Here is an 11,615-nt window from a genome sequence, read left to right on the forward strand (position 1 = left end):
ACTATATGTATCATATTCTTACTTATTCTGTTTGATGCATGTGGTTATAGCCCCACTATATGGATGATCTGAATTACCTATTGTCCAACCACATATATGATGGTGAAAAATAGTGAACCTATATCAATTTGTTCATGGCCAACAATAATATCTCAATTGATTCATGGCCACCACTAAGATGGTTTATATTGTTTGATGCGTGTGGTTTTCTAATGCGATCCACCCAAAAATATGCCCCACAATATGGATGACCTACCACCTCTAAGTCGGTCAATATTGTTTGATGCATGTGGTTTTATAACTTGGTCCATCCAAATATGGCCCACAATATGGATGAACTCGATCATCTAATCGGCAATTACATCTACATGGGCAAATAGTATCTAGGGTTATTGGAAAGAAGCCAAGATTTTTATACAAAATATTTTCTCAGTATTGAATAAAAAAAATTAAAAGGCTATTGATATTGGTGCTACCATGTTTTAATAATTGCAAGCTCAGCTTATATTTTCATTTTTAAATTGCTTATAACAGCCTTTCTGTGAAAGTCCCTAGCAAATCCCTTGCAAATATGATTATTTTCATTTAATCATATTTTCAAATGAGATAGTAAGACATCTTTGGCCATCATCTCTAATAAATTTTCTGCTTTCTAATAAATTTCCTTTTTTGCTGGGCCTTTAAAACCACACAATGTTTCCTATTCCAAAGTAATCTATCTTTTTAGATTTCACTGATTTGGGAAATATCTGCGTCTGTTTTTTGAAATTACATACCCTTGCTTTGTAAAAATTCCCACCTTTCCTTTCCCAGCCACGCATTTCCTGCAAGAGTCCTGTCGTCGTCCCTTACTTTATTTCCGTCCCCACAGTTTCAAAACCCTTCCTGCTCTCATTCCTCACGACAATCGCACGGAGCTGCCATTAAAGAAGAGGATTCCCCACCTTCGAATAAATCTCTTGTTGGATAAGGTAATTTTTCACATCATATCTGCAAAATAGGGTTTTGTGGGAGAACGTTTTGGTGGGTTGGGATATTTTTTTCCTGGGTTTTTTCTTTTGGGTAGTCTACGCCTGTCTAACTTGGGGTTTTTTCTTTTGGGTAGCCTACCCCTATCGAACTTGGGGTTTGGGCTCAAATAATGGCTTCCAAAGAGGGTTTTGTGGGTGGGGCTTTTTTTATTTTGCTTCGAAATGGAAGAGGGCTTTGGAGGGGTGGGTAATACTTTAATCTTTTTGTTTTACATTCCTTTTTTTCCCTTTCCTTTTCATATTATAGGGTTTGAATTAGGGTTTTTTTTGTTTCTAGGGTTTTAATGGTTTTCTTTATGGGTTTTATTATTGGGGAAAAGCAGTCACTTTTTGTCTTTTTTGTTTCTTTGTATGAATTTTAGGGTTTTAGTTTTGTTTATTTGTTGTAGATTGTAACCGCGATTCAAAAAAATACCTCATATTTCTTATTTTCGAGATTGCTGTGGGAATTATATTGTTTGAATTGGTAATTAAATTTGGGGAAAGTGGGGAAAAGTTGCCACTCTTTTTGTTCTACATTCCTTTTTTTCCCTTTGCTTTTGTATGCAACTTTTATTTATATTCAAAGAAACTAGAGCTTATCAATGTGAATGATTGGATTGACACAATTTTTCATGGGAAGCATGGAATATATAATTTACTATTCTGATAATTTAGGGCTATTGGACCGTTCTTTGCAATAACATTTTTTTATAGTTAAGCTGGGATCAAACCTGCCATCTTAAGGTTGTGATACAGAGCCTCAACCATTTAGCTACAGGCCCAACCATTTTAACATGAGGCAATTCGAATTTGTGGTGAAAGATCACACTTGACTTTCAAGAAATTATAACAGATTATGAAGGATTATTAAATCAACAAATAACAGAATTCAGGATAGGATGGAGCTTCTTTGGAACAGAATTTGATGAATATGACTAATAACAGTCAAAGTTCATTAAAGAATGAAGGAGATACTGCTTATCCCACAAAAAAAGAATGCTTTTAAAACTTTCCTCGCATAAATTGGAGGGCCACACCGGTGACCATAGTTCAAAAACTCACTCAGACAAGAACTCGGCCAAGGTAAAAAGGAATTGAATTGGATCCGCAAATGATTCGCACAATCAACTTTTCATTAACTTGGGTAAGGGAAAGGAGTTTTTGATTGATTTGGTAGGGAAAAACTTGGTCTTGGATCAAAATTCATCCAAGGAAAACCAAATTGATTTGGGCGGGTTAATTCTTGACTCTGGGAGTTTGTAAACTATGTATCTCACAGTTTAGTGGTCCAAAAGAAAAGAATCAAGGACAAATTGTAGCTCTCATAAGTCATAACATAGAAATTTTGTGAGGAGTGCCACCGTGTCGAGACTTAAGGGGTGCTTAAGGGGTGTGACCTTCAGGACCGAATCAAATTCTCAACAATGAAAGTGCGATACCAAATCTCCAATAGACCAACATAGTAACATACCACCTCCATTCAGCTTTCCTAATATAAGAATAACAGCATCTCATAGATAAATCAAGATATAACCACAATTATATATATATATATATATATATAGCTACACTTTTCTCATATATATAGCTTTCTTAAATCAACATGAATACAACATATCCATGTAAAAGGTGACTTTTAAAAAATAGGACGAAGTTTACAACCTTACTACACCATTCCAAAACAGAGCAATAATAATCAAACATGAATACAACATAGCCGTATGAACTTTCTCTAATAAAACATGTCATAAAAAAGTGACTCTAAGACCGGTCATATGAAGCCAAATTGATATCTTTTCTATTGCAATCTAAACCAAAACGAAGAAGACCAAATTAGAGGAAGAAGAAAAAACTTGTTTTTTTTTTTTTTTTTTTGACCTTTTACTTTCATGGCTTCCTCTTTCCTTCCAGTGAATCTGAGGTTGTTCGAATATACGTTGAGATTAGAGAGACACCGAGAGATTGATTGAGATGCTTAAAAGGAAGGAAAAAAGACTTGCCCTACTTCAACTGGGAGATGCGTTTTGGAAACAAAAGAGATGCCCTACTTCTTTTTTTGGTAGGTATTTGATGCCCTACTTCTACCGGGAGACAAGCTGCGAATGAGAGTATAATGAGCGTGCAAAAAAATCTACCTTAAGTCAGTTGTGATGTTGTGGCAATAACCCATTTGTTATCGTCTTACTCTAGATTCGCTATTGATGGAAGGCAAAGGGGGGGGGGTAATTTGACATCAGACGATGATTTTAAACGGACGGTTTGGATCATCCTATGATACAAAAAACTCGGCATTTTCTAAAGGGTGCACCCTGGGTTGGCATTTCGTTGGGTTTGGGTTAGGGTTGAGGCCTTGGTCAATCCTTCGTAACATTTTCGATTTTACACGCGTTCTTTCCGCTCTAGCTCTCTGTACACGTGGCCCTCGAAGCGAGAAACGGGTCACCCGCGCGTTATTCCTAATAATTTCGTGTGTTGGATTTGGACGATATGGTGATAGCTGTTTAAGGAGGTGGGTTTCAATTCTTTCAAGAAAGAGTCAAGTTCTTACCATGGATTCACGTCTCTGTTGCAGAAGGTAGGGTTTGAGGGGTAGGTCTTCTAAGGTTTCATTTTAGGGTTTTCCTGTTTTTTTTTTTTTTTTTTTTTCTATTCCCTTTTTAGGTTTAATGAAAGAAAAGGGTTGTAAAGAGGGAGATTTTATATGGTGGCCGACCTTTATATGTAAAGGTCGGAGAGAGAAAAACCCCCCTCCACTTTGGATCGAAAATCAAGGGTGACAAGTTTCTCTCTCTCTCTCTGCCCTTGTTACAAAATGGTTACCAAGAATTCCAAATAGCAAACCAACATTTACCAAAATTTCAATTGCAGAAATTTTCTAAAAAAAAAATGTAACTTATAAATCTTTATTTTTTGGGCCGCCTCGTGCATCGCACGGGACTACAATTAGTTTACAGGAAATTTCCATTAATTTAAAATTATCATTAGTTTCTTCATCTCCAAAATATACTCACATGACCTCAAAATCCAATGAACGAAAAAAGATAAACAGCTAGCATCTCATTGAAACCCAAAAAGTTGGGTTCATGGATGATTAGAGATCACTGCATTCCTCTTTACGAGAAATTATATGGTGGCCGACCGTTTTGTAACAAGGGCAGAGAGAGAGAGAGAAACCTGCCACCCTTGATTTTCGATCCAAAGTGGAGGGTGGTTTCTCTCTCTGACCTTTACATGTAAAGGTCGGCCACCATATAAAATCTCCCTCTTTACAACCCTTTTCTTTCATTAAACCTAAAAAGGGAATAGAAAAAAAAAACAGGAAAACCCAAAAACCCTAAAATGAAACCTTAGAAGACCTACCCCTCAAACCCTACCTTCTGCAACAGAGACGTGAATCCATGGTAAGAACTTGACTCTTTCTTGAAAGAATTAAAACCCACCTGCTTAAACAACTATCACCATCTCGTCCAAATCCAACACACAAAATTATTAGAAATAACGCGCGGGTGACCCGTTTCTCGCTTCGAGGGCCACGTGTACAGAGAGCTAGAGCGGAAAGAATGCGTGTGAAATCGAAAATGTTACGAAGGATTGACCAAGGCCTCAACCCTAACCCAAACCCAACAAAATGCCAACCTAGGGTGCACCCTTTAGAAAATACCGGGTTTTTTGTATCATTGGATGATCCAAACCGTCCGTTTAAAATCATCGTCTGATGTCAAATTACCCCATTTGCCTTCCATCAATAGCGAATCTAGAGTAAGACGGTAACAAATGAGTTATTGCCACGACATCTCAACTGACGTAAGGTAGATTTTTTTGCAAGGTCCTTATAAACAAGTTTGGTCTTCTTCGTTTTGGTTTAGATTGCAATAGAAAAGATATCAATTTGGCTGCATATGACTGGTCTTAGAGTCACTTTTTATAACATGTTTTATTAGAGAAAGTTCATACGGATATGTTGTATTCATGTTTGATTATTATTGCTCTGTTTTGGAATGGTGTAGTAAGGTTGTAAACTTCGTCCTACTTTTTAAAAGTCACCTTTTACGTGGATATGTTGTATTCATGTTGATTTAAGAAAAAAAATAAAAATAAAACATATATATATATATATATATATATATATATAATTGTGGTTATATCTTGATTTATCCATGAGATGTTGTTATTCTTATATTAGGAAAGCTGAATGGAGGTGGTATGTTGCCATGTTGGTCTATTGGAGATTTAGTATCGCACTTTCATTGTTGAGAATTTGATTCGGTCCTGAAGGTCACACCCCTTAAGTCTCGACACGGTGGCACTCCTCACAAAGTTTCTATGTTATGACTTATGAGAGCTACAATTTGTCCTTGATTCTTTTCTTTTGGACCACTAAACTGTGAGATACATAGTTTAAAAACTCTCAGAGTCAAAAATTGACCCGCCCAAATCAATTTGGTTTCCTTGGATGAATTTTGATCCAAGACCAAGTTTTTCCCTATCAAATCAATCAAAAACTCCTTTCCCTTACCCAAGTTAATGAAAAGTTAATTGTGCGAATCATTTGCGCATCCAATTCAATTCCTTTTTACCTTGGCCGAGTTATTGTCTGAGTGAGTTTTTTAACTATGGTCACCGGTGTGGCCCTCCAATTTATGCGAGGAAAGTTTTAAAAGCATTCTTTTTTTGTGGGATAGCAGTATCTCCTTCATTCTTTAATGAACTTTGACTGTTTAGTCATATGCATCAAATTCTGTTCCAAAGAAGCTCCATCCTATCCTGAATTCTGTTATTTGTTGATTTAATAATCCTTCATAATCTGTTATAATTTCTTGAAAGTCAAGTGTGATCTTTCATCACAAATTCGAACTGCCTCATGTTAAAATTTTGCCATTGATTATGAGAATTTGCTGTCACAACACTAGTTTAATCCAAGATAGATTCTACTCCTTTTTTGTTTTTTTTGAAATGGATTCTACTGCTTTTTTTAACTAGAGATCTGAGAGTTATACTGGTGGACTTACTAAGCAAGAAAAGAAAGCTCAAGGTCACAAGAAGATATTGAGATCTGCTAGTGATCTGAGTGAAATTCGCTGATCCTGTTTGATTTTTAGCAACTATCATTCCTGCATAGAAGCCCCTCCTTGTTGTCCCGAGTATTCCTTTTGATCCTCTTGGATCCTGATCTACTTGTGGTTGATAGCTAAAATAAAATTTGAAGAGTTATGTGCAAATTCTAGAACAGATCTCAGCTTAACTTCATGTTTCATCTATGTTGGAACTGTGAGATCATATTCTGTAATGATCTCTAATCTGATTTCAAGCCTCTGAGTAACTTGTATCTATCTTCCACACATGAACTGACCTGGATAGATTCCTTATTGAAATTCGAGTAACACTTGGAAGAATAGGTCCTACCTCTGTTCACTAGTTTGACACAATTATCTCTGTCGTCAGCAATGTGCTCTTTAGTTTTCTTCCTGCTCCATATCTGTAATTTTCGGATCTCAGTTACACCTGTGGCTATCCTAGCAAGCCGAGACCAGAGATCACTACAATGCAATTGAAAGTTCCCACTTATATTGTTTGTCTTACATCCTAAACATCAGCTCAGAAATATTTCTTTGTTTAACTTCCTAACGACACAACTAATTTTATTCTTAAGATTTGTGATTTGCTTATGCGGCTTCGAATCTATATCACTCCTTATAGAGGTTGTGTCTTGAGAGCTACCATTCGTAATTGTTTTCTCAGACCACTAGACTGTTTGACCCATTCATGGATGGTCACAATATTTCTAAATTCTAACATCTTTTATCAGAGGAAGTTTCAAGTAACTAATAATAAGTTTGGCATTCCCGTCCCCTGAACTTGACTTTGGCATTCCCGTCCCCTGAACTTGAATTTTTTTTTTTCACTACTTTAAAGACTAAAGTCTGCTGTCATTGAAGCAGAACATTGAACTTGTTACTTGTAAGGACTCGAGTATTCATTTTTTCTAGACTGATTCACCCTATATGCTACTTGGGCTCAAATATGAGGCCATAAGAGAAGTTTTCCTATATCCTTGTTTATGAAATAAATACTTTCTTTGAAACCAAATTGTTCCACCTGAGGGGAACAGTTGTGATTTCAAGAAAGTTAAAAGGTTTGAGTACAGGAAATGGAATTCATAGATGGAGTTATTTGGGAATAATAGGCAGACCTTACAGAAAATTTTCCACTAGTAGCATGCTGAAATTCATAGATAGAGTTATTTGGGAATAATATTCAGACCTTATAGAAAACTTCCCACTACTAGCACGACTTCCAAACTTCAGTATCGTGTGTTTTTTTTTTTTTTGAATGATCGTCAATTTTATTAAAATAAAGACCGAGATGGTCGATTTACATAAGAAGTACCAATATCGTGTGTTGGGATGTCTAGTATCACAGTAGATACAATCTGGATAGATAGAAAACCTCTTCATTCCAACAATTAGTATATGGTCGAATAAGGCTTACCACTCTCTCATTATTAGAATTAGAAAGTTTAGGAACTTGGAGATTGTTTGGCAACTCGGTAAGTTGAATATTCACCCCCCCAAGAGTCAGCCCAAAGCTTTGCAACTTTCTCATCACCCATGAAAATCTGTTAAAAAAAGTTTGCCAGTGGTTTTAATAGCCAAGTGGAAATGATCGCCACCCTTATAACCAAGGTTTTAAATTTCGACCGAAATCCGAAATTTCAGTCCAAAATATCGGGTTGAGACCGAAACCAAAATTGGGTGAAATCGAAACGTTACAAAATTTCGACCGAAACCGAAATTGGGTGAAATCGAAACGTTACAAAATTTCGACCGAAATTTCGATCGAAATTTTGTTTCCCCGAAATTTAAGGAATATCTCCAAAAAATCTGATTTTAATTCATTATTTAATATTATCCCGAAGTTTCAGCTGAAATTACCGAAATTTCGTCAAAATTATATAGCCTATAAAATAGGCGTTTAGAAGATTTCGTCAGATTTCCGGAAATTTTGGCTGAAATTTAGGTTCGGTTTCGGTGAGGACCGAAACGCATTCCGAAACCGAAATTTAAAACCTTGCTTATAACAACCCTAGAGGAAATTCCTGGCTCTGCCCCTGCCCCTCCCTAGAGGAAATTCCTGGCTCTGTCCCTGCCCCTAAATATTCCTTAGTTCACGCCCCGGTAGGTCAGATGATTTGATTATGTACTTCGTGATCATGAGGCTTAGAGCCACCTTTCTTTGTCATGGCTACCCAAGTTTTCCGATTCTATTTACTATCTATTATATAATAGCAATTGGGTGAGATATGTTCACTTCTGAGCTGAACAGTTTCACTGTCAAGTTCATCCTACGTGGCATCACCAAGATTCTCTCTCCTCTCATTCCAACATGGCATCACATAGGGTCTCTTTCTCATTCCAATTTTCCGACATTCAAGGGATCTGTCCGAATAGATTGCACTTGCAGAGCGTTCGTGTTAGATGTTTGATCTTCTGCTGTGCTTTCCTCTTCAATTCGTATGATGTGTTGTGCCCTCTTCTTTATATGATGCTGTCTTGTAGATACCAATAAGGCATGCTCTTTATCGGGTTTTTCTTGGCGCAAAATTTCCAGAATCAGAAAATCTGTGTTCTTTAAATCTCAGTAACTGATTTTTTTTTGGATTGCTCTTTGGACTTTCAGTCCAAGATACGAGGCATATAACATTAGGGGTGCAACCTGAACCCGTCGCGTCGGGTCGGGTTCAGGTTGAGGGTTTGGGCAACCCGACCCGATTGAAATCCGACATTTTTTTTTTATCAAAATTTTGTTTTGTAAGATTAAAAACTCGGGTTGGGTCGGTTCCAGGATGGAAAAAGAGTTCTTCGGGTCGGATCGGGTTGAACCTCGTCAGGTTGGAAAACATGTCGGGTTCGGGTTGGAAAAATGGGTTCCTCGGGTCACGTCGGGTTGGCCTCATCCCGACCCCCACCTGACCCTAGTTGCACCCCTATATAACATCTAATAATATGTTCTTTTCTCTTAAACTCCCTAAACATATTAGGTTTTTTTCCTTCAATTCTGAATTTCTTAGAAATGTGAGACTGCACACCCCTGAAAATTTTGAAGGTTATACTCTTTTGGGTTGATCAGAAGGTTTGTAGAAATTTTAGAATGTTAAAGAAGGTTTAGAATTCCAAATTTTTAGAAGAAGACATTTAGCAAAGTGTTGAAATATAGTGGGATTTATTAGCTTGCTTATGACTGTAAATTTAATTTCAATCCTTGCGTTGTCACTTCTTCTTGAATTAGATGCCCCACTAGAAACGGTTGTTGGTGGCATTGGACTAATCTTTGTTTTTAATTGAAGATGAAAGAAGGAATTGCCATACAAAAGGGTGGTGATTCAACCTAATTTTCTAACATCACTAGGTGGACCCAACATATCAAAACAAGCTCAAAATTGGGCTAGCCTGTCATTTCTTAAGCCTGGATTCATGTTGATTTTTCCAGAATTTTATGCGAACTCTAAAAGCTATATATAAAATAAGGATGGCTAGGAGCATACTCCTAGGCTAGTAACAAGCCAAAAAATGATCTTCAGGGTCAACCATTACAGTGAGGTCTACACTTTCATGCGATGCCACCCCGTCGAATAACTATTTCACTTCCCTTTCGAATTCTTCATCTACTACCCTTTATTTCTTGAGGTCCCGCTCTCATCTTTTCAAAGACAGGGAAGAGGCAAGGCATTCATCAAAACAGACTTGTCATCATCATCTAGATAATCATTCAGTTTGTGCTTTTGGGCAAGTTGTCAAACCGAAAGAACTTCCTCCATGCTATGCTGGATCTGAGACTGGTAGGAAAAGGAGAAAAACCTTCGGAATCTTGTTCAGGAATCCCAGAGATTTTCTACTCGTAGGCTTTTCTTCCAGCAGCCGGATACCCACCACCTTAGTCTCATCCCATTTTTGCCTCCTCACAACCCTTTTTCCGAACCCAAGTAGCTTAAAGAAAGAGTGCTTGTGTAACGGTAAATGGGTGTCTTTTAACAGAATAATCCGACAGTCTATACCTAGTGATCGGCCCGACTTGAGACTCTAGCCTGAGTAGCTTCCAGAAAGCACAAAAAGCGAATAGCTGTCTTCCAGAGCAAGAAGAGGATTCTCCTGGATCATCAGGAGTTACCATTCCTCCTTTGTTAATGGTAGCCTGGAAGAAGAACTTTCTTTAGGCTTGAGAGTCTCTTCAAAATATGAGGTTGAGTGTACCTTTTAATACCAAACCCAGGGCCTTGAACCATCTGCTTCTAGAAGAGAGCGCTAGAAAACTGAAAAAGACGCGAGATGAAGTACCAACTTCCCAACTACCGAGAGAGGGTAAGTTAATGGATGCACCCACAAACGCTTTAATCGCTATAATCTTCCTCAGCCCCAAAAAAATTACAACCATCCAGGATCCAAGGCTACTGAGTTAGCTATAGATAGGGCCTATCGTACCAGATTGGGAGTAAAATTTTAGGAGCTTCAATAATCTGCTGTTTATCTTCCTTGATCCTGGTTTTGAAGCCAAGATATTCTCCAATATATTCATAAAGAAATTTTCTTGTGATCTTGATGCCCTGACTAGGGGATTTAAACCATCATAGACACCGCCAGGGGCTCGATAATCAAAGCTCTTCCTGGCTCTAGGATGGAGGCCAACTGTCTTGATATTCGTGAAGGGTGCAACCAGCGAAGCAATTTTTTGCCTAGGGGCAGGTTAGGCTTAGATATCTTGGGACTCATCAACGGTAGACCTAAATGGTCTGAATTCCTTTTTTTAGTTTCCACCACACCTTTTTCAGGGCAGACCAAAGGCACTTTCTTGGGCAACCCCGCCTGAAGATTTGGTTGGTTAGATTTGCAATTTGAATTCCATACGGAGCCCAACGGCTCACCAGGCAAAAGCCCCTTACTCGTAGGAGATTGATCCGCCGGCAAATGAAAACCTAATCCTGGGATAGCGGGATCAGGATTTTCCTTCAGAAGATCAACCCCAACGGTATAGATCTAGTCTAAAATTTTGAGCTTAACGCAGGAGTTAAAGAAAAGCCAGCGGGGGGCTAGAATTTTGGCCGAGACATAACTCATACAATTCTGGTTGTTGCCTTCCATCTTGATTTATACAACCTTACCAAAAAAGCCCCCTAACGCTTCCACCGTTGAAACAGACCAGCCGTGCAATGAGATGCCATAAAAATGAACCCAATGAGCATCATCTCCTTGAATAAATTCCTTTTTTCATGGTGAGAGGGAAAGAAAATTATTATCCAAGGCCTCAGATCCCTTAACGAAGATCTATAATGCTTGTAATTCTATTTCAAACATAAAAAGAACTTCATTCTTCGCCAACATAGAGGGACAATGTAAAATGGGATTTCCCAGGACACTTGTGCCCATTTCCAGAACTCCTACAAGGTCTCATTATAGTTTTTCTTTTTCCCTATCGGACAAGCTCTTAGGGAACCCATACGCACATCCACTTCCCTACCCGAGATAGATAACAGTGGAAACCCTAGACTTTTGTGGTGATAAATTTTACCCGAATCAGGCCAAAGATCATCTTCACCACCATTTGGATTCT

At 37.9% G+C, this 11,615-nt stretch overlaps 1 protein-coding gene across 3 annotated transcripts in view; it reads left to right on the forward strand.

Moving 5' to 3' along the window:
* The first annotated feature begins 726 nt into the window (after window positions 1–726).
* Window positions 727–11,615, forward strand: part of LOC143857353 (F-box protein SKIP23-like) — a 17,718-nt gene continuing 6,829 nt past the window's right edge. Inside the window, exons 1-2 of one of the 3 annotated variants that reach the window (XM_077367785.1) lie at window positions 727–971; window positions 1,106–1,214. In XM_077367785.1, coding sequence (XP_077223900.1) covers window positions 1,142–1,214 — 73 coding nt within the window. In that variant the 5' untranslated portion in view covers window positions 727–971; window positions 1,106–1,141. Of the gene's footprint in view, window positions 972–1,105; window positions 1,219–11,615 lie in introns of all 3 variants that reach the window. The other 2 variants (XM_077367786.1, XM_077367787.1) reach the window with 2 other exon arrangements.

This window comes from Tasmannia lanceolata, unplaced genomic scaffold (assembly GCF_043159265.1).
Source record: "Tasmannia lanceolata isolate RefF3 unplaced genomic scaffold, GAP_Taslan_0.1 ptg000024l, whole genome shotgun sequence".
Lineage (NCBI taxonomy): Eukaryota > Viridiplantae > Streptophyta > Magnoliopsida > Canellales > Winteraceae > Tasmannia > Tasmannia lanceolata.